Source organism: Gossypium arboreum, chromosome 7, assembly GCF_025698485.1.
Source record: "Gossypium arboreum isolate Shixiya-1 chromosome 7, ASM2569848v2, whole genome shotgun sequence".
Classification (NCBI taxonomy): Eukaryota; Viridiplantae; Streptophyta; class Magnoliopsida; order Malvales; family Malvaceae; genus Gossypium; species Gossypium arboreum.
Window position 1 is genome coordinate 105,028,897 of NC_069076.1, and position 25,642 is coordinate 105,054,538.

At 32.8% G+C, this 25,642-nt stretch overlaps 3 protein-coding genes across 7 annotated transcripts; 1 reads left to right on the plus strand and 2 right to left on the minus strand.

Moving 5' to 3' along the window:
* The first annotated feature begins 427 nt into the window (after positions 1 to 427).
* Positions 428 to 3,272, plus strand: LOC108472516 (cation/H(+) antiporter 4-like). The gene is made up of 3 exons (XM_017774058.1): positions 428 to 685; positions 1,066 to 2,058; positions 2,148 to 3,272. Exons 1-3 carry the CDS (start codon positions 428 to 430, stop codon positions 3,270 to 3,272), a joined length of 2,376 nt encoding a protein of 791 aa, XP_017629547.1.
* A 1,142-nt stretch (positions 3,273 to 4,414) lies between these two features.
* Positions 4,415 to 8,942, minus strand: LOC108482393 (NADP-dependent malic enzyme). Of its 3 annotated transcripts, none has more exons than XM_053030558.1 (20): positions 8,805 to 8,942; positions 8,363 to 8,604; positions 8,157 to 8,277; positions 8,002 to 8,076; positions 7,374 to 7,525; positions 7,190 to 7,295; positions 7,029 to 7,094; positions 6,819 to 6,914; positions 6,672 to 6,743; positions 6,510 to 6,593; positions 6,326 to 6,424; positions 6,134 to 6,181; positions 5,986 to 6,039; positions 5,795 to 5,893; positions 5,632 to 5,721; positions 5,449 to 5,526; positions 5,246 to 5,320; positions 5,049 to 5,139; positions 4,811 to 4,939; positions 4,415 to 4,718 (listed from the first exon to the last, which is right to left on the minus strand). In XM_053030558.1, exons 2-20 carry the CDS (start codon positions 8,512 to 8,514, stop codon positions 4,630 to 4,632), a joined length of 1,776 nt encoding a protein of 591 aa, XP_052886518.1. In that variant the 5' UTR covers positions 8,515 to 8,604; positions 8,805 to 8,942; the 3' UTR covers positions 4,415 to 4,629. The 3 variants fall into 3 exon arrangements, with proteins under 3 accessions (XP_052886518.1, XP_052886519.1, XP_017641045.1); XM_053030559.1 differs by having other exon boundaries at positions 8,802 to 8,818; XM_017785556.2 differs by lacking the exon at positions 8,805 to 8,942 and having other exon boundaries at positions 8,363 to 8,783.
* Positions 8,943 to 12,463: 3,521 nt separating this feature from the next.
* On the minus strand, positions 12,464 to 22,389 carry LOC108472273 (probable RNA-dependent RNA polymerase 5). Of its 3 annotated transcripts, none has more exons than XM_053030728.1 (19): positions 21,909 to 22,389; positions 21,611 to 21,794; positions 21,396 to 21,522; positions 21,095 to 21,166; positions 20,303 to 20,477; positions 19,290 to 19,488; positions 19,106 to 19,193; positions 18,841 to 19,005; positions 18,398 to 18,445; positions 18,243 to 18,314; positions 17,672 to 17,778; positions 16,651 to 16,799; positions 16,135 to 16,357; positions 15,639 to 15,864; positions 14,867 to 15,012; positions 14,622 to 14,784; positions 14,168 to 14,303; positions 13,911 to 14,077; positions 12,464 to 12,867 (listed from the first exon to the last, which is right to left on the minus strand). In XM_053030728.1, the coding sequence occupies exons 1-19, from the start codon at positions 22,372 to 22,374 to the stop codon at positions 12,631 to 12,633; spliced, it is 3,150 nt and encodes a 1,049-aa protein (XP_052886688.1). In that variant the 5' UTR covers positions 22,375 to 22,389; the 3' UTR covers positions 12,464 to 12,630. The 3 variants fall into 3 exon arrangements, with proteins under 3 accessions (XP_052886688.1, XP_017629265.2, XP_052886689.1); XM_017773776.2 differs by having other exon boundaries at positions 21,611 to 21,800; positions 21,909 to 22,387; XM_053030729.1 differs by having other exon boundaries at positions 21,611 to 21,827; positions 21,909 to 22,023.
* Positions 22,390 to 25,642: the final 3,253 nt, after the last annotated feature.

Below are 25,642 nucleotides of genomic sequence, written 5' to 3' on the forward strand. Positions count from 1 at the left end.
TTTAATCACAAAAACTAAACCCTAAATTTAAAAATAAAATCTGAATTTAAATTCAATTTGATAACAAATTTTATAACTTTATTTAAGTACACCCTTCGAAACATATATACTCTCAAATATTAACTTCTCGATTAAAACAAAAACAAACTGTTTGCTATACTAACTCTGTTAATGCTAAAAAAAACCTGAAAAATTTTAAGGTTGCTATAACAATGAACAAAAAGATCAATGTCATCAAGAGTTACATGCATGAGGTTCAAATGTAATGGAAAAAACAAGAACTTAGTTCTGGTTTTGAAACCAAGAACAAAAAAGCTGTTAATGAAAAAACACCCTGTAATGTTTATAAATTTAATTCCAATCATTTTGCCAATCCCATTATCAAAATATCTTTGTAGCTTTGTACCAATTTGCAGGACTATCCACCATGGCTTACAATTCAAGCTCCTACACTACTGGCATGGATAGAACAGCAAGATCAGAAGAGGTTTGCCTTAAATTCCCACCCAAAGTCATCTCACCAGGCTTGGCTGCATTGCTTGTTCAAAAGGACAAACTTGGTAAACTCATGGACTATTCTGGGCCAAGACTTCATTTTCAAATGGTGGTCATTTTTGTTCTCACTCAAATCAACCATAGTTTACTAAAGCTCTTTGGTTTGCCATTGTTCATCTCCCAGCTCCTTGTAAGTGCATGTTCATATGTTTTGCGTATGTGTATTGGTAATATAATATAAACATTAAAAAAAATCTAAGATAATTATATATAATTTTTTTTAAAAACATAATATGGGCAAACCTAAAATGAGTTTGGTTAGCTACTTATAAATAGACGGGATTAAGCAAAATTTTAATATCATATTTCAGTCGAGCCAAGCTTGGGTAAGTATAAAATATGTTAATATCATACGTAAACTCAACTCATCCCATAAACACCTCTAAGTATATAGATACACTAATTTACTCTTTTTTTTAAGTGAAAATAATAAAATGCAATCTGATTATTAAGACAATAGCCTCAGTACCTTTTATGTTGTTTAACAACCCACGTATATATGTTTTGCAGGCAGGGATACTAATGAGTCCTGTGATAGTCAGTGATGAGCATTCATTGGTTACCATATCAGAGGATAGTGTTGCAGTTTTAGGGTCAGTGGGAGCATTAGGGTTTATGTTCTTCATGTTCTTAAGTGGGGTAAAAATGGATCTTAGGTTAACATGGAAATCTGGAAAATTGGCCATAGCTATTGGTTTGTTCCCCGTGTTGGTATCATTGATATTTTGGTTGATGACAGTCAAGACACTTCACCCAGAAGGCAATGTGTTTTCCAACAAAATCTTTCACCTTGCGGTAACGTATTCTGGGACGTCATTCCCGGTCATACATAGCCTTCTCAGCGAGCTGAAGATACTTAATTCGGAACTCGGCAGGCTCGGATTATCCGCGGCACTCATAGGCGACATGGTGACATTATTGCTCACCATGTTTAGCGTATGGGTCAATACCGGGATCCAAAAGGGCAGCAAAGATGTTCTATTTGATGTTGGAATGGCTATGCTCTATGTTTGTATCCTCGTATTCGTTTTACGGCCCGGTATGAAATGGATGGTGAAACGTACACCTGAAGCTGGCCAAATCAAAGACACTTGCTTTTATATCATCATTTTGGCCTTCATGATATCACCTAGGTTTACTGAACTATTTCGTGTATATTTTTTATATGGTCCATTTATTTTCGGATTGGCTGTACCGGATGGTCCGCCATTAGGGTCAGCATTGGTTGAAAAGCTAGACCCTGTTGTTATGGGCTTGTTTATGCCTATATTTGCTACAACATGTGGTATGAGGTTTGATTTATCTTACTTTAAATACTCTACCAAATATGCATATCATCAAGCCGTTGGAGCTGTGGTAATATTGATTATCAAATTTGGGGTCTCTTTATTGTTGCCTTTATTATGCAAGATGCCCACCAGGGACTCTTTTGCACTTGCTTTTATAATGATATCGAAAGGGATTGTCGAGATCGGTTCTTACAGCATCATGAATGATTCTAGAGTACGTGTTTCTCGTAATATTTTTCGAGTTTGGAATGGATTTCGTTATGTCTAATGCTTTGTTGTTTTGATTTGGTTAAACGAATGCAGATTATATCGGAGGATATATTCGCTCACTTGACTATTGTAATCATTATTGTGGCAAGCATTGTGCCAATAGCCGTGAAAAAGCTTTACGACCCATCTAAGAAGTATTTATGTTTTCAGAAACGGACCGTCATGAATTCCAGGTTGAACCAAGAGTTGCGAATGATCGGTTGCGTTCACGTGCCAGGTAATGTTAATTCCATTATCAACCTATTGAACGCCTCTTGTCCGACTAGGGAATGTCCGATTGCTTTGGATGTACTTCACCTTGTGAAGCTTAGCGGACAAGCCACGCCGCTATTCATCGCTCATCACCACCAACAGAAAGCGTCATCTAACAAAGAGTACTCTGACAATGTCGTGGTCGCGTTCAAACAGTTCGAGCGGGACAACTTGGGAGCTGTATCTGTAAACGTTTTCACTGCGGTCTCTCCATCGAATTTGATGTACGAAGATACATGCAACCTCGCCATGGACCGCCTCACATCCTTTATAATACTTCCGTTTCACCGTAGGTGGTACAGTGACGGGACCATCGAATCAGAAGATCAAACCCTAAGAAGCCTCAACTTCGACATCCTCGAACGAGCACCTTGCTCAGTAGGGATCCTCGTCGAAGGACGTCGCAATATAAAAGGCTCCAATTCCAAAGACACACTATCACCATCCAACTCCTCATCCTACGCCATTGCTGTAATTTTCCTAGGAGGCGAAGACGATAGGGAGGCTCTAGCATTAGCTAAACGCTTTTCGCAAGACGAAAGCGTTAGCCTCACCGTAATCCACCTCAAAGCTGTGGACAGCTTAGAGTTCTTCCTAGCCGAAGATGAACGAATGCTCGACAAAGAGATATTGAAAGACATCAAAGCAAGTGTGCTCTTAACGTACATCGAGGAACATGTAAAAGACGGACCCGAAACATCGACTTTTCTTCGATCCATCGTCAAAGACTACCAACTTATTATTGTTGGGAGAAGATACAGGAGTGAAGATGCAATAACCTTAGGTCTAGAAGAATGGTGTGAATTTCGGGAGATTGGGATAATTGGAGACTTGCTTTCATCTTCAGATTTCATTGGTAATTTTTCTTTGTTGATTGTGCAACAACAACGAAAAAGGAATGGTTAAGCACTAATGTAGAGGATCCATCCTCAATAATAATAAAAATTCTCAGTCACTAATTAAATTTGGATGGGATTTGTGTGTATATATATATATATGTATGGTAATTAGTTTGACTTATATACAGGAAATAATCTTTTTACTCCGTAATGTACGAGTTTGGTTGCATATATTAATTAGAATATTTTAAAGTTCCGTATATGTTTAATTTTAATATCATAAATAAACTTAAATAATTTATATTTTTATATATTTTATAATTTAATATTTTATTTAAAATAACTAAAATAACATGAAAGAAAAAGACTTTAATGTAGAAAACTAAACTACATCGATAGACTTTGATGTCCCTTATTTTACTGTGTTTGTCACAGTGCTTACCTGCTCATACTTTGCTTATTACTTAAATTAGATCAACAAATAATTTAAAATTATAAAAATATTTAAAAAAATAAGATGAAGTACAATTATCATATAAGTTATCAAGTTAAAATTTAACGTCAACAATTTGACTCTCTGAAAAGATTAATTGTCAAATTTAACTCTTTTAAAAGATCGATAGTCAAATGTAACTAAAAGAAATATCAAATTGATAAAAAAATATAAACTTTAAAAACTAAATTTGACATTATCTGAAACTTATATATACATATTTACTAATTTAATCACATATAATGTCACATCATCAAATTATAATATGGCATAAAATTTTACTTGTAAAAATTAAAATTATATTAATTATATTAAATTAAATTAATATCTTAAATTTAAATTTTAAATATATGTATAGCAGAATATTAGTAGAAACTAAATATATAAATTTAATTTTCTTATATGCATTTGCACATAAATTTTTGAAATGAAAATTTATTATATTGGTTAAAATATATCATAAATCTTAGTATTTCTTGTAAATTTAAAATTTTATCCTTATACTTTCAAGGATTGAATCCTTTACTTTTTATATTTTAAAATTCAAGTCCACTTGTGAACACTACTAAAATTATTTTATTAAATTTAAATTCATTACGTCATTTTTGTGATTTTTATTTGAAATATCATACAAAACAATTTAAAAATGTTAACAAATTACATCCAATTTTAAAATCTTAAAATAAAATAACTAAATTCCTGAAAATAAAAGTAAATTTGTAAAGATGGTATTATTATTTAATTATAAAACATGAACAGAGAAACACTCTCATAGTCTGCTTCAAAAACATAATAATACAACAGTTTCAAACACTCATAACAGTAAACATTTCACAACCCAAGTCATATTTTTTGGTCTATTAGACAACATATACAGCATACCATGAGCTTCAAGATGAAGCTATTATATACGAAAATGGTGCATGAAAATTTACCTGTAACTACGGTAGACAGGCGAGTACATGCAGCTCTCGGCATACTTCACAAGATTGGCAGGACGGGGGAGATGAGTTGCCACACCTAGAAAGCAAATTACAAACAGTTTCAGTCTTAAACGAATTGAAAACACCTATATATATGTGTCTGTAATTCGACTAGAAGTGTCAACTGACCGAGTTCATATGCTTTGGCAGCAACGTTAGCAGCTATATTAGCTGAAATTTTCCTAATGTTAGAGAATGGTGGATAAATAAGGCCCTTGTTGTAGTTTTCGTCAGATACTTGTTTAGCCAAGGCTTCCGCTGTTAATACAAAGACAGGCAAGAACAGTATACAGTTAATCTAAATCCCAGCGAATTTCGGTATGTATATGTTGTTGTGTTGCTCATAAGTTAATTATTGTTTACTTACAGGCAGCCAAAAGCATGTCGTCATGCACACGAATTGCTCCGGAGATGACCAAACCCAGACCAAATCCGGGGAAAATGTAAGCATTGTTGGCCTGAAATGACAGAAGAAAACACGGTGATCAGTTCCTGGTATTCATGAGATATTGCATATGGGGAGAATTTGCTATACTATACTAAACAATCAAATAATGGTCGGACCTGTCCAGGAACAAAAACTTTGCCATTGTATTCGAAAGGATCAAATGGACTTCCACTAGCAAAAATTGCATGGCCCTGCAAGATGCGGACAACGTTAATAAGAATGAGATTTTGAAGCAAATACGGTAACTGAACTTTCTGGTAGCTTTTACACCTTAGTTATGAGGTTTACAGAGTACGAACTAAGAAATGAAGAATGTTACCTGACTCCAAGTATAAGCTTCTTCAGCAGTGCACTCAGATTGTGAGGTCGGGTTGGAGAGAGCCATAATAAGAGGTTTCTGCATCATTATCAATATACAACAATGTAAATATTTTCCAGTTCCGGTTGGCAGAAAGTTATATTATACCAGAAAGCATATAGATACAAGGACTTCGTAAAGTACCTCATTGAAGGAGGCTAGAGTCTCGATAATTTCCTTCGTAAAAGTTCTTCCAACTCCAGATGACCCAATCAAAACAGTTGGCTTGATAGCCTGAAAAAGTACGAGAAAAGTAAGCACCGGAAATTAGTTTAAAAAACATGAAAGTAAGTAATATCTTTCTTACCTTGACAGCACCTAATAGATCCTTAACAGGTTCATGGTCATGAGCCCATGGTTTCTTGAAGTGTTGAAGTGATTCTTTACGAGAGTTAACAATCAGTCCCTGAAAAGTTTTTCTCATGCCGATTTAGGTGAAAATGGATGTTCATACGATATATTTATTTCTACAACAATCGAGACCAAGCTTATAGATACCTTTGAGTCCACAAGCCAGATTTTCTTACGGGTCTCTTCCACAGGAATTTTTGTCTGAAAGTTAACAAAAAAATAATCACTCCGAGCACTGCAATGGAATTTAAGATCACTAAAAAGATCTGTAAAATTCTTATTAGTAAGTTTTTACCTGCTTTGACATCTCAAGAGCTATAAGCTCTGCTATACCAGTCCCAGCCTGCAACAGTACAACAAAAGCAACTATCAGTGACTCAATCTAGAGGTATTTCCAATTGGTCCATTAAAAGTAAATTATTTCAGCATATTGCTCCCTTCCCTTCCCAGGAAAAAAAAAATGACGAGGCAGAGATTGGTGTCTTACTTCCCCGGCACCAAGGAACAAGAATTTGTGGTCAGCTAGGGTACCACCAATCAACTTCAATGCAGCGACAACCCCAGCAAGAACAACGGATGCCGTCCCCTGCACCAAAAGTGATCATAAATTAAAGAAAAACCCAAACAATCGTAATGAGGGAGCTCTCTACAATGTTGCTAGAATAACCAACCTGTATATCATCATTGAAGACAAGGTGGGTTGTGCCGTATTTCGCAAGCAATGTAAAAGCATTATGATTTGCAAAATCTTCAAACTGCGTGACGTTTGAAGAACATGGTTAGGAAAATGCAAGAAGAAAATACATTCTAAAAGACAAAAGGAAGTGTCCTACCTGTATAAGAACTTTTTCCCCATAGTTCTGCTTGACAGCACTCATGAACTCGTGTAGCAAGTCAGCGTATTCCTAAAATGTAACCAAAACAACCTCAGAATAACATAAGTTATGTTCATGATGATTAAGATATTAAAATCTGCAAACCTGTCCGGTTGCCCTCCTTTGTCTAAGTCCAATGTAGAACTCATCTTTCAACAACTGCTCATTATTTGTGCCCACATCGATGGTCACCGGTAAACACTATAGGGCGGAATCAATCATTATGATAGCATCATTACAAGTGCCGTTTATATCCAAAGATCACTTCTCCTTTAACTATGTAAAATTTCATCTTAAGAACATAACAATGCTTACCGCTGAAGGACGAACCCCTCCGAGTGCTGTGTACAAAGACAATTTCCCAACAGGAATTCCCATCCCCTGAATTTCCAACAGAATCATATCCAAACTAGTTACTCATTTACATTACAGAATACAAAAACCGCATTAAAACATTTCTAATTTAATCAATTTACCTGACAGCCAAGATCCCCAAGTCCCAAAATACGCTCACCATCAGTTACAACAATAACTTGAATACTCCTTTCAGGCCAATTCTTCAAAACATCAAGAACTTTTCCCCTGCACGTTATTGTCGAATTAAATTGAGCCAATCCACTAGGATATTGAAATTATACAAAAGCAGAGAAACATTCATACTTCTCTTTCAAACTTATATAAAGACCCTGCGGTCGCCTAAAGATGCTTCCATACTTCTGGCAAGCTTCACCTACAGTTGGGGTGTAAACAATTGGGAGCAACTCCTCAACGTTATCAATCAAAAGCTTGTAAAACAGTCTTTCATTCCTTTCCTGTTAATGGTGAAAAACCAATGAGCAAAAATGAAAAAAAAAAACCTGTAGAGGGGAGGTCGGACTCTCTCTTTGGAGAAGTCTTAGAAGTGTCATCTATCAAGAGCCGACAGACCCCTCAACAGTGTAAGTATTGTGCCTGCGGTGTCTATGCTCGGTTTTATCCCTTGTTTAGTCTCCTTACTCCGCGAAGAGTCCCAACGGGTTCACAGAGTGAAAGCACCTTGTCAACCAAAGAAATGTGAGCATGGAGGCCAAATGCTCACATTTCTTTGGTGGGCGAGACGCTCCTTCCCTGTGAATCTGTGGAGTATGAAGACAAAACCCGGGATAAAACCAAATTACACACCCCGGGCACAATTCCTCCAATGTTGAGGGGTCCGTCAACTCTCGATGGACTCCAAAGAGAGACGTCCGACCTCCCATGACCCTCAACAAACCCTTTTTCCCAACAATTCCAAAGCTTAAAGTGAGACCTGAAGTTCCATCATGGCCATATATTTTTGCAGTGGAACTTGATATTTCCGGAGGTTATCCATCAATTTTTTCTCCTAGGAATTAAAACAAACAAAAAACATGCATTAATACCACTCCTCAAAATCTGATCATAAAAAGGGGCTTCAATATAAACCTGAAGCTGTTGAGTGACAACAGCAGGAGGCAGTAACCCAAGCAAGTAATGAGAATCCCTTTCTTTCTCAGTGAATGCAAGCCCTTTGTTATGATGGGGATCCCTCAACAATGAATATCCACTGTAACCATAGAAGAGATAGTTAAAAAAACTTTGTAAAAAAAACCCATAACCGAAAACAAAAGCTTTTACATAAAAAAGGTGACCTTGCAACAGAGTAAGCCCAAGGGGTGACAAGTTGTTCTTCGGTGGCACAATCCTCACCGTAAACATCCTCAACACCGCCACCGACGGTGGCTTTGGGGGACAAGTCAAGTACTGATTCACCACCTCTCATCTCCTTCAAGGTGCTCTCCATTTCTCTCTGCTTCAGCTGATACTATGATCACTTGGTCTTTTTTTTTAAATTTAGTTCAAGTGGATATTATACAAATAAATAATCAATCCCCTGAACATCAAAAAGAAAAACAAAGAACACTTTGATCAGCTGCTTTCAGTGTAGTTAAATTAGAGCATGAAACCAAAAAGTCAAATTGATGACTAAAAATTTTATATATTTTTTTATTTTTTAAATTTGTGTTTTTATAAAATTTAACCCTCTAATATTTATTATTGCACTAAAATTTGAAATGTTGAACAAACAACCACCATTAGAAATGTTGCCCAAGCACCTGTTACTACTCAACAGAAAGAGTAGCTTGAGAAAGAGATAAATTTTAAAAATTAAATGAATAAATCAAAAATTAATAGTTAAATAATCAAAATGAAATTAAAACTATAATTGAGTGGCTATTTTAAATTTATCCATAAAATTTTTAAGATATTATACCACATTTTTAAATATGCCACGGCAAATTATTAAACAAAATTAGCATAAAAAAGTTAACAAAATTACTCTGCAAATGAAAAAATGAATAATAATAATAATAAATTAAAATTACGAAAAATTACATGAGGTGTTTTTATTTATTTTTATTTTGATAATTAAAAGTAAAAATAAAATTAATTGAGATCCATTCCAAATTCTCGTACCCAGAATTTCATACTTTTATCATTGTGTCGACTGTCTTTTCTAAACTTTCACCCTTATAAAAAATCACAGTCATGGTCAATTTGTCATATGCACTAACAAAATGTGGAACAGACCTTAAGAGGAAAACAGCCTTTCCAATAATAAAAGGAAGTGTATTCTTTTAGTGAAATCATTATCATATTAGAGTTTGAGTTTTTTTTCTTAACGCTAGAAAATTGTTCTGATTTAAATTTTAAAGTTTTAAGGATAAATTTAGAAAAAAGTTTAAAATTTAATTTGAAAAAAATTTAGACTTCAATGTGAAAAAATTATCAAATTTAAACATAAAATATAATTTAACCATTTTTCCGTCTATCTTTTATGCCGATATTACCATCTATATTTGAATTCTGTAGTTATCTTTTATAATAATTTTATTTTTAATATTCGAACATTTATTTTTATTGGAATTACAATCTTTAATTGTTTTTTAAAAACTGGTGCTTTAAAATTTAATAGAACAATGCTTTAAATATTTTTTTTAGAAATGCTTTTAAAAAATTTGAAAGAACAAACAAGAGTGATTTATTGATTTATTTGTTTTAAGAAAAATTATACGAATAACAATAGATGATTTTTGACTTTATATTTTTAAACGAAATGGGTATTAAGAAAAACATAAAGTAATATTTAGTCTCTAAATTTAGTGTTTTTCAATTTAATCTTTAAATTTAGATTCCGCTAAAATAAAAATAATGTTATATTTAAAATTATATTACATCATCACATGAAAATTTTATATAAAATTAATAAAAATTTCAAGTGATGATATGATATAATATCACAATGTCATATCATGATATTTTAAAGAGGATGAATTTTCAAGATTAATGTAAGTGAAAGAAACTACTAAGTTTAGGGGTTAAATGTATATTTCTAAAAAAAAGTCTTTGTTGGCAAGTTGAGGCACCGTCTGAGCTGCGAGCTCTATTAATACTTTAACAAATAACCTATGTTGTCCTATTTTGGAAGGTTTCGAATATTAAAAATTATATGAAAACAGTGGGGAGAGGCGGCTAGGTGGCAGATTTAGGCCAAACGTGGTAGCCAAGTGGTGGTGGTGGGTGGCGGAGTTTTGTCATTTGTCAATAAAAGAAAGGCTTAGCTTTTTTATGTTTCTTTATCATTTACAGCACTTTGGTCGTTGAGGTCCCATGAATGTTTATGGCATCATTCATTAGAATATACTCCTTTATTCAATAACAATACAATTTCGACATTTTTCAGCATCTCATACATATATTAAGTTTTAAATAAATTCAAAGTTGAGATATCGATTTTATTTTTGGTTAAATTTGTTAAAGTGAAAAGTTTTTAATTTAAAATATAAAATTAAGATTTATCATGTTAAATTATTAATAAAAAAATTAGATGTAAAACTATACCTCTATTGATATCTTGAGGTCTTTGAGTCTTGAAGTTTTGATTTTCAAATTGAAAAATGTAACTCTTTTCACTAAAGATGGGATGTTAGAAAAATTACGTGGCTGTAATTTGATAACCATAACACTGATATATAATTTTTGCATGTTAAGATTAATTTCTATTTAGCTCATCGTCAATTAAAATTAATTACTAGAGTAACTACATATATTTCACTTATACATTAATATTAATTATTCTTATTATATATGTAATGTTTGTATTATCCAACAATATTATGCTATCCGTCAATGTACTTAATGAAAATTGTAGATTTAATTCATGTACTTTAATTTGATCAAACTTAATCTCTGCAGTTTTCAAACTAGTCAATTTTAGTCTTGGCCCAAAGCAGTTAAATTTATTTAATTAAATTTAATTATTAGTCTTGTACGTTAATCTAAATTTTTATATTTTTGAATTTTAAAATTTTACTTATAATGTAAATGACAATTATTAATTTATTAATTAAATTTTCAGTGACTAATACGTTAAACAACAAATTCACTCGATATTACACTATGGTAACATATTTACCGTATCAGATTCTTGAATTTTAATAGCAAAATTTATCTCCTCTTTTGTACGGGTCCCATTTATTTAGTTTCTAGTGACTCAATTAGGAAGAAATTGTCGGATAAGACTAGGGAAGTAGATAGATATGATGTTTTTGTAAGTAGATATTGTCTTTTATCATCGGTTTTTTTTCATTTTAAAAGTATAATATAAATATAGAATAAATTATTAAATATTTAATATTTTAAACAATATGAATAAATAGATATTGATAATTTTATCTTATTTTAATATAGATATATTCATGGATCAAGTTAAATTTAAGGGTTTAGACAAAATATTAAATTTGAAAAATAAATTTAAACAAAAAATTAGACTTATTTAAAATATGGGTCAAGATTAGGCTATAGCTTAGACATTAAAGCCGCATACCCTTTTTAAGTTTATTTATATGTTATGTTATTTTTATATATTAGGTAAATTATAAAACATAAAAATTAAATGTACAGTAATATATAATATTTCAATAACGTAAACATTTAAAAGTTGTTGACTATATTTAAAATTTTAAAATATTAAATATTAAATAATATAAATATTATATTTTAAGTAAATTCAAATGGACTTGAGTTAATTATTTATAAAGATGAGTGGATTTAAACAAAATTTTAAACTCATATTTCGGACCAAATCAAGTTTAAACAAACATAAAATATATTAATATTATACTTAGGCTAGAAGCAAACCAATTTGACCCAGGCCCGTGAACACCTCTATTTTAACATATATCCTATTTTATTTGTTATATTTACTAAACGTATTAAGCTTGTCCTTTAATATGATATTTAAAATTGTTATACTACGATTGCAACACTCCCATCCGTCTACCTTCACATTACTTCTATTTGTCACTCATGAACATCATGTTTTGGGGCACATCTTCACCACAAGCTACCTCCGTTAGAGATGCCCAGAGCATTTTAATTACCATCCTACTATGTCACGCCCCTAATCTACAGAGTCGAATCACCGCCCAGCTAACACTATGCTTACACGTGATGTCTCTAGTATTCCATATACTTGTCTTCACACCTGAACAGTAGGGCAAGAAACAATCTTAACTCTCTCACTAAACTGAGCAGCTCCCTCTTCTCTCATCTCCCGAAGTCTACTTCTCTTGCACCATTTTATCCCAACGGCTCCTCGCCCTTTAAGATTGAACTGCCACCTTTCTCTGCCTATCTTCTTCCATATTGATTCTTACCATTAAAAAGAAAAAAGAAAAAGACATTCCGTGTTTTAGGGAAAAAACACACAATATATTGATTTTTAAAGTATTGAAGACCCATAAGGGAGACAAACTACATAGTATATATACATACACACATACACAATTAAATTTCAAATTAAGCTCATAATTGCAAAACACTTAAAGCTATTATTATTACATACAACATTATTAGTTCACGAGAAAAGTTCTTTCAACACTGATGGAGCACATGAGAGTGTCTTTTCACCCAGCCCCAAGACATGCAGATTCAAAAGGGCTGAGCCAGCAACTTTCCAAGCGAACCCACATTTGCCAACATCGTCCTTTTTTATGGCATATTCATAGCAAATGTTGTAAATGGCAAGAGCTTCCTCACTGATTTGGTTCATTGGTCTTTGTCTCTCTACCAACTCTGCACCTCCATACAATACCTAATCCCGCAACAATATATGTATTCAATTAGATTTGTGAAGCTAAGAATCGACTAGAGCTACCTAATCCCGCAACAATATATGTATTCAATTAGATTTGTGAAGCTAAGAATCGACTAAAGCTACTAATCATGACCTGAACTTGGAAACTTAATCTGAATAACTCAAATATAAGCTCGGATTTAACTTGATTTGATCAAAAAAGGTTAACATCAAGAAAAGTCAGTACCCCAAACCTGAAACGACCTTGAATCAAGTGGCAAATCAAATGATAAAACCAATGTTTGTTTGAACCAGACCAGACTGACCGATCAAACCAAGAACCAAGCCCAGGTATCAATTCAGTGAGAAGTAAAAATCAATTGACTCGTAAACCGGCACAGACCAATTAAACTGATCTAAAAACCGGTAGCTGAACCGGTTTTTATAGTTTTTAAATTTTTTTTCTTTGAACTGACCAGACCATTCAGACCGAGAACCGGTGGTATGATCAGTTCGACCACTGATCCAACTCCATAAACCTTGGATAAAACCCGAAATGACCTAATCAACCAATCCAAAAACTACCAATGTAACTGAATGACCTGAACTGAAATGAGCTGGACCAAAATTGACCCAAACCTAAAGTTACTTCATTTTGAAATGATTTGGAAAAGAATTTGACTTAAAAAAAAAAAAAAAAAAAACCAAATTGATCTACCAAGATCGACTTGAACCCGAAAACCTAGTTTGATTAACCCCAAATCTAAGTCAGACTCAACTCGATTTGTCTGTAAAAACTCAACAACTTGAACCGTGAAATCGAATCCAAAATCACTTGAGAACTAATTGTCAAGCCAAAGGATAATAAGCCCAACCCGATAGCCAACTAGCACAACCAAATGTTCCGAGCTTGAATTGACCCAAACATGAAACAACACAAACCAGAAACTGACTCAAACTTGAAATGATTAGAAAAGAAAATGACCCAAAATTTAAAAACTCAAATTGATCTACTAAGATTAATCCAACTCTTCTAGCTAAATGAGAGGTCTACTAATCACCTTTTTGTACACGTCATAAAGTGCATTAGCAGCTGCATCATTTTTTTCTTTGTTACTGCTGTTCAGGACATAAGTCATGTCTTTCCTGTATTGCTCGTAAAGTACTGTCCATTTAGAACGGCATTCTTCAGAGACCTCAACGTTGAAACAAGGGAGCTTTTGAACTTCTGAATAGGATTAAGGTTTAAAAATGTTATCCCACTTTCACTTATTCCATAATAAGCACATAACATAAAAACTCTAAGAACATGCTTTACCTTTCCTTGATACTTCTTCTTGATATGCTTTGACATGATCATAAATCTTCCCCAGTATCGAAGTCGACTTAAATGAATTTTCCCGTTCCATATAATGAGGAAATACAGCTACTCTCAACTCTTCCGGAACAATGACCTATTCGGAAGTAGGGAAAGGTTATACAGGTTTCTAAGACAAGCATCAATCTCTCAGAAAGGCTCACTTTCTATTTCGAGTCATTTCGGAGCTATTTAGGGTTTGAGCTATTCAGATTTGAGGCTCCGGCTTTCAGTCCGATCATTATGGTTTCAAACATTTCATGTTCAACTTATTTCAAGTTCGAGTCTGTCAAAGGTTAGAGATCATTCTTCAAATCAATTGCTCACTATTGATTGGCTTCACTTAAAGTATCACATTTAACTGTACTACAAATATCAGTTATATCGATTTCTTTGTCAAAAGTAACTTACTAACCTTCTTTCCCGTCTTTGGTGCATCCAAAGCTTCATAGTATAAATCAATCAGCTTTTTCAGGTTTTCTTTCATAAGAGTTTTCTCAGATGAGTTACTATCTTCAACAGTAAGAAAGCGGTCCATTATAGCAGACCAATTATCTGCTGCCATACCCATAGCATAACTGAAAAAAAGCCAAAAAGCACCATAATATCAGAAATTAATCTGAGACTAAATTATATTAAGGTATAAAGTCAAGTGATTACCTTGGCTGGAACCTAGTTTTCAAGAATGATTCAAAGAGCTCACTCTCCAACTCCTCATCTGAAAATTCACTGGGCCGCCGACTGGGACCTTCAGGAGTAGTACAATTTTCTGTCCAGGGCTCACTGACTTTGAAGTAATCCAATAACTGAAGAAAGTATAAAAACCGGTATCCCTCGTCTCAGAAAACATTAAAGTAAAGCAAAATATGTTTAAAACCGAAAATTTACTCTATGTAGTTCACAGTTGTATCTGTATCTATAAAACCATAGTCCTTTTTGAAGGGTAAGTCGAACTTCATGTTTTAGAATTCAGTGGCCAAAACAATAGGGTGAAAAAATTACCCAACAGACAGGGAAAATGCAGAGGTTGAAGCACCAGAAGTATCCCAACACAACAGTTAAATTTCTTTTGATTTGTGTTTTGTAAATGCTTAAAATTGAATAAGTAGGACAAAAAATAATCCCATCGTTTTCATGCTTGATATCTAAGAATGTCGTTGAAATCTAGACCAAAGGAAATGCAATTGACAACAGTTACCACCAACCATGTAGGAATGTAAAGGCATTCTCATATGTAAGAACTAACGAGAAAATTAAATGTCACCTTTTATCGGATACTGAAATTAATAAGTTCATCCAATTGGAATGAAGACGGAAAAATCATAGTAAACTGTTTGAGTACTATTAAATGATGATAGCAATGACTGAAAAAAAATGTAAGAAAGAGGTAAATAAACTCTTTGACCAGATACTATTTCAAAATGAAACCAACCTGTGGATTTTTTGATACGAAGAACATATCACCATCAAAATCACCTCCAGCCATCTCATCAGCCAAAGAGCGTGGGCCATTGGAAGGAAAGAATATGGCATACTTGGCATGACCTACATATTCATCCAATTCTTTAACATATCTAGCAGTGAGAATATGAATATCTCCAAAATGTACACCAGGATGGCGGTACACAAGCACTTTTCCAGAAATCTGCCCATTATCCCTACACATATCATCAAAGACCCATAAGTTCTATTGGATTAGAGAGATTCATGTTGTTGCAAGTATAAACAGAGTTGTCAGGTGTCTTAACACTCGACCATAGTACCCACTAAATGAAAAGCCCTTTAAAAATTGTGATGCTCCAAGGGATTAATCTTTTTGTTTTCTACTGAAGAGAATATACTCGATGACACGTTGGAGATTATTAATTATTTTTTTATGTGGCCATCACAAACAAAAATGAGACGAACGACAGAAAAACCCTACTTACAAGATGATGCTGACTTCGTCACTTTCTAAGACTCCAGATGGATCTACAGTACCCATTAGATGATAAGAGTCGGTTATAGGGAGTTTTCCACTGAGGAGACCCTTCCTATCCTCATTCAACATTATAGACATCCGATATTGTAAATATGATTCATCAAGAGGAATCCCTGATAAAATCATTTTTGCAGCCAAAAGCTCATCCAAGCCACCACGGTTAAGAGCAACTGCATGTGATAATTAAGAATATTGATTAAAATTGATCACACCAGCGAGAAGCAGCAGATAAGCAAAGGAGCATCAATTAGACAAGACTATTGGTGACATGTAGATAAATACCAGGATATTGTGCAAAGCCAACAAAAGCAAAGAACAACTAAAACATTCGAGTAGAGTTTTTTTCTCTACAACAGTATAACACATTCACATTAAGTTAGTATGATCTTCAAAACAAAAATTGGAGAGAGGACAAATTTGTAAATGCTACAAGTTATGGTGACAAAGAAGTTAAGAAAACTACCTCTGAGAGCTGTTCGCTTGTTGGAGAAAGCACCCTGTGACTCTTCTAAAGCATTCTTCAATAGGTCCATAAAAAAATTGTCTGGGACACCTCCACAGCTAAGGAGCATAATCAAATTCTTAGAAAGACTAGTTCTCTTTGGTTGGTTACTGCAGGAGATGACAAAAATCATATCACCCAAAACTGCAGCAAGGATCATTAACAGCTCACAGGGCATAATCTCATCAAAGCCAAATTCATCAAAATCAAGCCAGAAATAAAAGAAATATTGCATCTTCAGTTGCAGATTGTCTTATAACAGAGAATGAGCAATTTAGGCTGAAAGACTGACTTGAGCAGCAAATTTTTCTGCATTCATGCTCTGAACTTCTAAAGCACAATCTCATGATCTTCTGGTAAGTTCTAGGGATGTTAAGAAACTTAAAAAGGTCATGTGAAGTCATTGGCTTCAAAAGAGTGGCTTTATGCCCACAAATTAGGTTGCACACAAGCACCGGAGTGATCCAACATCTGGGAATGGGAACACACTCCTGATTTTGCACACATTGGGACATGTTCTTAATTGCGATTACTAAAGAAGCAAGAGCTGCCGAGCTTCAACTTTTGCCAGCTACAGTTCATACTTCAATGAAGCATTCACCTCAAGAATAAAGAATAAAAATGACAATTCCAGTAAATGCTTAGGACCGGCCTCAACATGTTGTGACAGAGAGTAAAAGAAGAAACCGGTATTGGATAGATATCCTATCAGAACAACAATGCTACATTTAAACAGACATGCATAAAGATTAACATTAATGAGAAATTCAATCCTTTTCCTTATTTATCTTTTTTTTTTCCCCTTGAAGATTCATTCAAGTACTGAGAATGTTATGCAAAACCCAACTCAGTTCACATATTTTGAACTCAGAACATATTCAATTGGGTACTTATTATTCAAGGATTTGGAAGGGAAAAAACTAAACGGATGATATACAAATATATTAAACAGATATTAGAAGAATTAAACAACGGCAAGTACCTTGTAGTAACTACTTCCAAGGAATTCCTAGTGCAGATATTTGATAGATTCAAATCTGGCTCAACTTTAACCATGGAATCCCGTACTTGAATGGTTCTGGGTGGAAGCTTCAAAATTTTGGAATAAAAGTTAGTACAAGCATGCAGCTTTTGAAAAGCAGAGAAATTGTTAGCCAACAAAAATATGTTACAGTAGGTACTATCCTAGACAACAACAAATGGATTATATTGAACATTTTCTTTTTAAGGGAAATATTCATTTGAGGTGGTCTCACTTTTTTTTAAAGGTTATACTGTTGGAAACACAAATCTAGATTATCTGATGTAATAATTGTCATAACTAATTGAACCAGGCTAATATCTCGGATGTTTGCTCGGCTGTTCCAACTTCTCCTAAAAATTTTACACATTTTGTTCAGCAATAAATTAACCAGTACTGTATACTTCAGGATATACTCTGCAAAAAACTAAACATTGCTGCTCATTTCAAGAATGGACTTTTCCATTGGAGTATGGTTCCAGTTATAAAGGGAAATTTGTTTTCATAATTCCTCAAACTAACAAAATTATACCTTTTTATTGACAAGCAAAGTTCCCTTAACAGCATAACCTTTGTAAAAGAAGCGGATCTGGATAAGCAAAGGCTGGAAAGAAAATAAAGAATGAAATGATAATCAGTTTATAAAATTGGAGAAGAGAGCATCAGCTAGTTGTTCAATGCACATACCGGTACCCTACGGTAAGAATCTGCCTGCATTGTGTCTGGAGACTCCCCCTAAAGTTCATTGAGAAGAAATTTACAATCATAGAGAATCATTGAACTGACAAACAGGTAACAATAAAAGGATCAATAGACAAAAAGCTTAACATCCCAACTATAAAAATTGAGAGATACAGACGGAAAGAAAGTAAAACAAATTGCCAAACTAGTACCATGGAAACTAAATGGCAAATGAATAGTTGGAATCCATGTCTTTTAAAATGACCAAGATATTACAAGCATGCATATCCATTCCACCCCAAACATTGTGAAATTTTAACCAATTCCAGAAATCAGATTTGATGGAATTTTAATGCAAAAATCGTCTATCAAACTGATTTTTGTCCTGCACAACACGTTGATGAATTATTGGGGTAACCATTATGCAATGCTTTCACAAGTTAACATACCAGCAATGCACCAATTGGTCCAATCTCAACATTGGCACCATTCATAATGCTTCCTTTGAAGACATCTTTTGGGCATTTCAATGCCAAATCCTCTGAAATATAACCAGTCCCATCAGAGTGAATACAAAGTTTTCCATCTTTATAAACGGGCTTTTTATCTTTATCCTGCAAAATTTATACAACTAAAATATCAAATTGAACTCGGAAACAAGATAAGATAAAAGAACTAATGAAGAATATGAAAACTTAAATCCATATACCATACTTTGCAAGGTATATCTCCTTCCACCATAAAATTTAAGTTGGACAAGTCATCTTCCAACTTCATGGTCTTAGATAAGATTAGTGAAAATCTACAGACCAAGAAAAAGAAGCCACTTAAAAAACAAAACAAAAAACAAACAAAAAAACTGAAGAATCTAAACATGGATATCTGTATCATCACTAACCTGGCCATGTACTTGGCCATACTCGGTAGGGTATGTACATGCATAAACACACTTCTGGCTTCTTGAACTGTTTTCCCGGATAAAACATATTCTTTACCATCATCAATGGCTGCATTAGACTCGAATCTAACAAAAAAGCATTTGACAGGTGAGGTACTCCGGTCTTTCTTTTTTGCTTCTTTACCTCCGTCCTTGAATACTGAAATTTTACATGGTAAGTGTTCAATGCCATGCCCAAATCCTAATAACTAGGGTATTCCAAAAAATAAATTCCACATTAAATGTTTACTCAAGAAACGAGAGATGGAAGATCGTTAATAACCCATATGCTGCAGATAAAGGTAACAAACATATATGTGAATCCCAGAAGCTGCAAACCGGAAAAATAAAGTAATTCTTTCTTACATGCACAGATACACACTTAACACCATAGTGGAATGGAAGCTGGGGACTGAAATTAATAGCTGTCGCACTAGATCATCCTAATTAATATAAAGACAGAACATAGGAGTGGCATAGGAAAAGTAACACATACATTCCACCAACATTTTCTTTTTGCAACTTACATTTTACCAATATTAAAATGGTGAAACCATCAGGTAATATTATAGCACAGTAAACAACCAATTCCTTCATTTAAAAGCAGCTCTAACATCGTTCCTTGGTGCTGATTCTCTTAGACAAGTTGAACAAAACACCTAAACCAATGCTGAATAAAGCAACTAAAATGAAATGGATGATGTCAGCATTCCTCATTAAGACATGAACAAGAGATGCATTTCAGCTGGCAGATGATTATTCCCCTACTCCTGCAACATGGCATATCATGGACATGCATGCCTAGAATACATTCCGAGATGCATACTGCTAGCAGAAAATATAAAAGCCATCAAGACATGCTAGCTTGAACACTTTATGTATGCTGGAATAACAATTCAGAATTAAATGGAAGGGAAAATAAGAACAATAAATAGTATATTTATTATTCCAAGAATGCAGTGCAGAAGACGCACCAAAAAATCGATATCGGCGCAAACCAACAAGAATTCCTTCTTTTGCAACTTTTTTGAACCCTACATAACCACTGTCAAGTGGACTTTTACCTTCTGTTTCAAACTTAACAGAAAGAACGTTATCATCTCCTAAAACCCTTTGCAAATGACTTCTAGTCCTTTCAAAATAAGGGCCCTGATAAACCACATGAAAATAATAACACATTCAATACAATAAGGAGATGTTAAATTACAATAAATTTGGGGGGAAAAGGGTGGCCAAGGAAAATTAATGCAGAAATAATAATTATTAAGCAAAGCACATTATAATACTCTGTGAATCCATCTACCCCATAAAAAGACGGATCAGGGGACTTAAGTCCCTTTGATAGAAACAACCACAACCATTGCAGCCAGAACTACAAATCATGACCCAAATCCAGTAAGGCAAGCAACAAACAAATACACACTTGCAGTAGATGTTTGGGGTATGCTAGTTCCAACGTCATGATAATTCCATATCACCACTTATTACCATAAAAGCTTTACAAAATCGTATTTTGATCTGTACCACCATACATGCCTACCATATGAAATAGAATAAGTTTTCGTAAGCATGAGATAAAAAGGTAAATCTCATTAGACTGCCTTCAGCTACCTCATAAATCTGTCCATATCCAATACATGTTTCTATAAGTGTCTATAAACTTAACCCAATCCTTTTGTCCTATGAATGTAAGTTAACATATATACATGCAAAAAACAAAGAATCAAGACAATGCAAAAGCCTAGAAACTGAAACTTCCAATTTACCTTGAACCTATATGTCCCGTTTTCTTGCACATGACAATGATACTCAGTCGTTTTTCCTTCCCACTCAAGCAGCTGCAAGACAAAGGTATGCAACGGTAAGTGAGAAAAGCAAAAAAAGAGAGAAAAAAAAAAACAATTTCACAAGGCATCAAAAGCAGGGAAGGTAATATGCCCACATGAAAAAGGGTCGAATACAAGTTAGAATTTTCGGAAACATCTATGTTCATTCCCTTCATAATTAGCACGCCATGTAATTCAAAATATGGCTAGAATCTAACACAGCTAACACCGTTATGTTTACCTTAACACGGTCAGCTCGAGCATAACGTTGACCCAGGGAATCCCAGATCTCTTTTTCAAACTCATCCATCCCCAAATTCTTTAAACTTTGAATGTGATCAGCAGTGATTACTTCTTCCAACTTATTCCTATGGCAAAATATATATGGAAAAGGGTCTTAAAAACACATTATTAAAAGCAGTGAAAGATAGACATAGCCATAAATTGGAAACTTACTGTCCACTGTAACTTAAAATAAGAAAAGCTTTACGAAATTCAAGCTCCCCTAAAGCTACCAACTGTGGACACACTTCTTCTCTACCAACATTTGTTAAAGAAGTCAGAATAGGAGTAGCTACCGACTGTGGACCAAACCCTTCTTCTCTATTAGCATTTACTGAAGAACTCTGAATAGGAGTAACTGAAGCTGAAGTAACATTAACATTATTTCACCCTTTTAAAACCAATAAACACAAAACGTCAAAAACAACTACCAAAATGAAAACAAACCCATGGTTTCAAAGAAGTGTAAAACCTTGAGAGTTCATCATAAGCCGGCAAGTTTTGGAGGGAGAATAAAAGGGGCTACTATTTAGTTGAGCAGAATTGGATCGTTTTTGTGGAGAGCCATTGCCGTTTGATTCGTTTCTTATCATATACATCACGAATCGATCAAACGTAGTACGAATCTCCGTCCGTTGGATTTTCTCTAGAATCCTTAGGGATGCTTCTTCACCTACCTCAGCCAATGCCTGCCTCATTGAGTAACCAAGTCGTGGCTGTTGCTGCTCGTTGCAAATTCTGGATATCAATGCTTCAACCGCTTGAGGTAATAAAACAACGTCTGCATGGGAATTGTTAGCCATTGTTAAACTAGAGTAAACATTTGATGAAATGCAGCAACGAAAAAAAATATTCAGTGGGGGGCTTTTAACAGGTCGTATCGCTTCAAAATTTTCAAACTTTAGAATTGGGTTCTCAATTTTCTTCAACAAAAACATTTGATATTTATTGTCAAATCAAATGTACGTGAAATGTGAAAAGAATCAAAAAAGTAAAATTTCATAAAGATGAATGGTACAATAATCACACCGTGTAATAGTACTACTTTGATGAAATGGCCAATGAGCAGAAAAAGCTTCACTATTATAAAGAAAATTATAAGGAAAGAAGAAAAGGTAAAGATTCCAATTTAAATGAATAGTAGAGTTAAAAAAGATTCAAAAGGTCTTCGTTTGCGCTGTTTTTTCCGTGAGCCGGTCGGCCAAGTAAAATAAATTAAGTCTCCATTTTAAAAGGTCTTCATTTGGTAATACTTTTGAAAATTATTTTTAAAAATATTTTTGAAAATTTTGATTTAAAATTTAAATATTTAGTATTACTGTTAAAGAGTACTTTTAAGAAATAAAATATTTATTTTAAACATGTTATTATCAAGTAACAAATATACATTTAAATAATACTTAAATTAGTTAATATTATTATATTTTAGTAAGAATATAAAAATTATCATAACTTCTTGTTAATATTTTAATATATAAAATATAAATTTAAAATATTTTAAGTAATAAATATTAATTATTTATAAAATTTAATTAGAATATATAAACTATATTTTAAATATTTAAATATAATTATTAAATATTTTTAATTAGTATTTTAATAAATATTTTTATTTTAATTAGTGATTTTAATACATTTGTAATTAAGTACAAAAAAAAAAAGGGAAAGTACTATGTTATTGGAGGAGTAAAAAAGTAATTAAGCACTAAAAGTACTTTTGGGAAAGGAAAAGCTACAAATTTTAGCTTCTCCTTCTCAGGAGTGTTTTTCAAAAGCACTTCTGAAAAGCTAAAATTTCAATAAAAGAACATTGTTCTCAAGACTTTTCTTCCGTGTGCTTTTCAAGTAAAAAGTGCTTTTGAAAAGCAATGCAGAACTAGCCCTAAGTCTGATTTGAGGTTAAAATTTTGTTTTTAATTAAATTTGATTAGAATATATTTATTAAAATTCAAGTTCAGATAATCTGGATTGTATTTAAAGTTTTTATATATTATTTTTATATAAAATAATTTTTAAAAATATAATAGGTCAAATATATTAAAATTTAATATAATTAAATAACACTAAAATAAATACAATTTAGCAAGTAAATACATCTACAATAATAATAAATTTAATAATAAAATAATAATTATAAATATCTAAAAAATAACAACAAAATAGTAGCAATATAATGACGAAATGATAGCAAAACAATGAAAAAATAGTAACAAAATAGCAACATCTTTTTTTTCAAATTCAGGCCAAATTGGGTCTAGCTCAGGTAAAAAAAGCTTACCCGAGTTTCAACCCGTTTAGAAAATAAATCCTATTTTTTTTGTCCAAACTTATTTTTCGATCATATATTTTTATCCAAAATTTTCAACAATCTATTAAATCAATTTTCGGTTTTAGAATAATACCATGTCGAATATTTTTATCTAAAAGTTTGAATTTGTTTATTATTTGTAAATTATCTAAATATTTTCAACTTTTTCCAATCATTTTTGGATGTTGAAATACGTAAAACAAATTGAATTTAAATATGCTGAAATTCTTTTATATATAATTAAAATTGTAAGCATTTTGTAATTAGTGGAGTATAAATTTAAATTGATGAAAATTTATGTATGAAATTCCAGATTGAATTATAATTTTGAAATTTATTCATTTAAATTAAGAATAAATTATTAGAATACTTGTTTAAATGTGAAGAAAAAGGGGTGGACTGGGGGACGTGCATGGAAATTAAAGGACACGGATATGGGCAGCCACAGTATTCAAAGGACAGGCTAAAGCCCTTAAGCCCATTTATAAAAGTTCTTTACTGTTCTTTGCCTTTTAGGCTTGTGATGCAAACATCCTTTATTTGGGTTTTTACCTCAAACAATACCCAACCCATATTGAATATTTGGAAGAATCCGAATTTTTTTTTGTATTATGCATGTCCGTTATATTGTTTATGTTCCGGGTTTGGGTTGTCCCTTTTAACAATTTTGTCTCTAAAGTTCAAACTTACGTTCTCTCTTTAGGATTGCAATGTACCTTACCATTGCATCTAACCATTTGTTGGTGAGAATCCGAAACATTAATTCTACACTATTGGAATATGAATTCACATAGTACACATTATAAATAAAATATTATAAATTAATACTTAAATGTTATATCTGTAAAATAATCTCGAAAAGTGAGAGATAAATTGATAACAATTGCAATACTAGATAATTTTAGAAACAAATTAGATATGCATCACTTTGATCAAATCGTTAAAAATTGCATCCTAATTTCGTCATCATCAGACCAACTTGAAAATGAATTTCAAACATCATCATTGTGCTCTATCATGACGGAACCCTCCAAGAGCGATTTCAATAAATTTGACGATACTCTTACCTTAACAAATCTCATATGTACACTAGAAAGATGACAAGAAACTAAAACAAAAACTAGTATTGCTTTAAGAGTAAACAAAACAAAATTAAAAAAAATTATCATTTTATTCTTGTATATATAAACTATTAAAAGGTAAAAATATAGTAACGTAATATAAAAAAAATGATATGTTTTATGCTTTTTTTGAAGAATTATGTCTAGATATTTAATTGCCTTTAAAAATATTAAAATATTAAAGATAAGGAACAAAAATTAAATTAAAGCGGAGATGGATGCATCCAACATCCATAGAACTGGTAGTGGTTTTTAATATTATACATCCATCGTGGAATGGGGCAAGTGGTGAAACAAAGCATGCCTATTGTGGAGCAGTAGTCGATTTAGCAATATCTACTCCCACCTCGTTCTGTTGTCATCCCTAAGTAGTATTGATGTTTTCTTCTATTGTGGATGCCTCATCTCCTTTTCCATTATTTGTTTTTTTTTTATTTAACTCAAATTTTGACTCTCGTTTTAAAATTCCTCTAAGCTTTAAATCATTCAAATACATCCCTAAACTGTCGAGGTTATGTTAATTAGGTCATTCTATTACAAAAATCGTTAATTGAACTGTGAAATGACACATTAAATCTTATGTGACATAATTTAAATTAAAAATTTAAGAATAATTAAATATTGTGAAAATCTCAGTTTTGAGATTTTCAAAGCTTTTACATTTTTTCATTTTTACTTTATTTTTAATTTTTAATTTTATTTTTAAAAGTTGTTCGAGAACTTTTTATTTTTCTTTAAAATTTTAATTTTAAATTTAGTTACATAAGATTCGATTTA

What these genes read in the sequence shown, in the direction of transcription:
- LOC108482393 (XM_053030558.1), bottom strand. Translation starts at nt 8,514, where the DNA reads ATGGAGAGCACCTTGAAGGAGATGAGAGGTGGTGAATCAGTACTTGAC. An exon ending in TGGCCATGATGGAACTTCAG is followed by an intron (nt 7,526 to 8,001) that starts GTCTCACTTTAA and finishes CACCATTAACAG; the next exon opens with GAAAGGAATGAAAGACTGTT. An exon ending in CGACATGCTTTTGGCTGCCT is followed by an intron (nt 4,940 to 5,048) that starts GTAAGTAAACAA and finishes TTGTATTAACAG; the next exon opens with CGGAAGCCTTGGCTAAACAA.
- LOC108472516 (XM_017774058.1), top strand. Translation starts at nt 428, where the DNA reads ATGGCTTACAATTCAAGCTCCTACACTACTGGCATGGATAGAACAGCA. An exon ending in TGTTCATCTCCCAGCTCCTT is followed by an intron (nt 686 to 1,065) that starts GTAAGTGCATGT and finishes TATGTTTTGCAG; the next exon opens with GCAGGGATACTAATGAGTCC. An exon ending in GCATCATGAATGATTCTAGA is followed by an intron (nt 2,059 to 2,147) that starts GTACGTGTTTCT and finishes AAACGAATGCAG; the next exon opens with ATTATATCGGAGGATATATT.
- LOC108472273 (XM_017773776.2), bottom strand. Translation starts at nt 22,374, where the DNA reads ATGTTTTTGTTGAAGAAAATTGAGAACCCAATTCTAAAGTTTGAAAAT. An exon ending in GCTTATGATGAACTCTCAAG is followed by an intron (nt 21,801 to 21,908) that starts GTTTTACACTTC and finishes ATGTTACTTCAG; the next exon opens with CTTCAGTTACTCCTATTCAG. An exon ending in ATTTTAAGTTACAGTGGACA is followed by an intron (nt 21,523 to 21,610) that starts GTAAGTTTCCAA and finishes ATTTTGCCATAG; the next exon opens with GAATAAGTTGGAAGAAGTAA.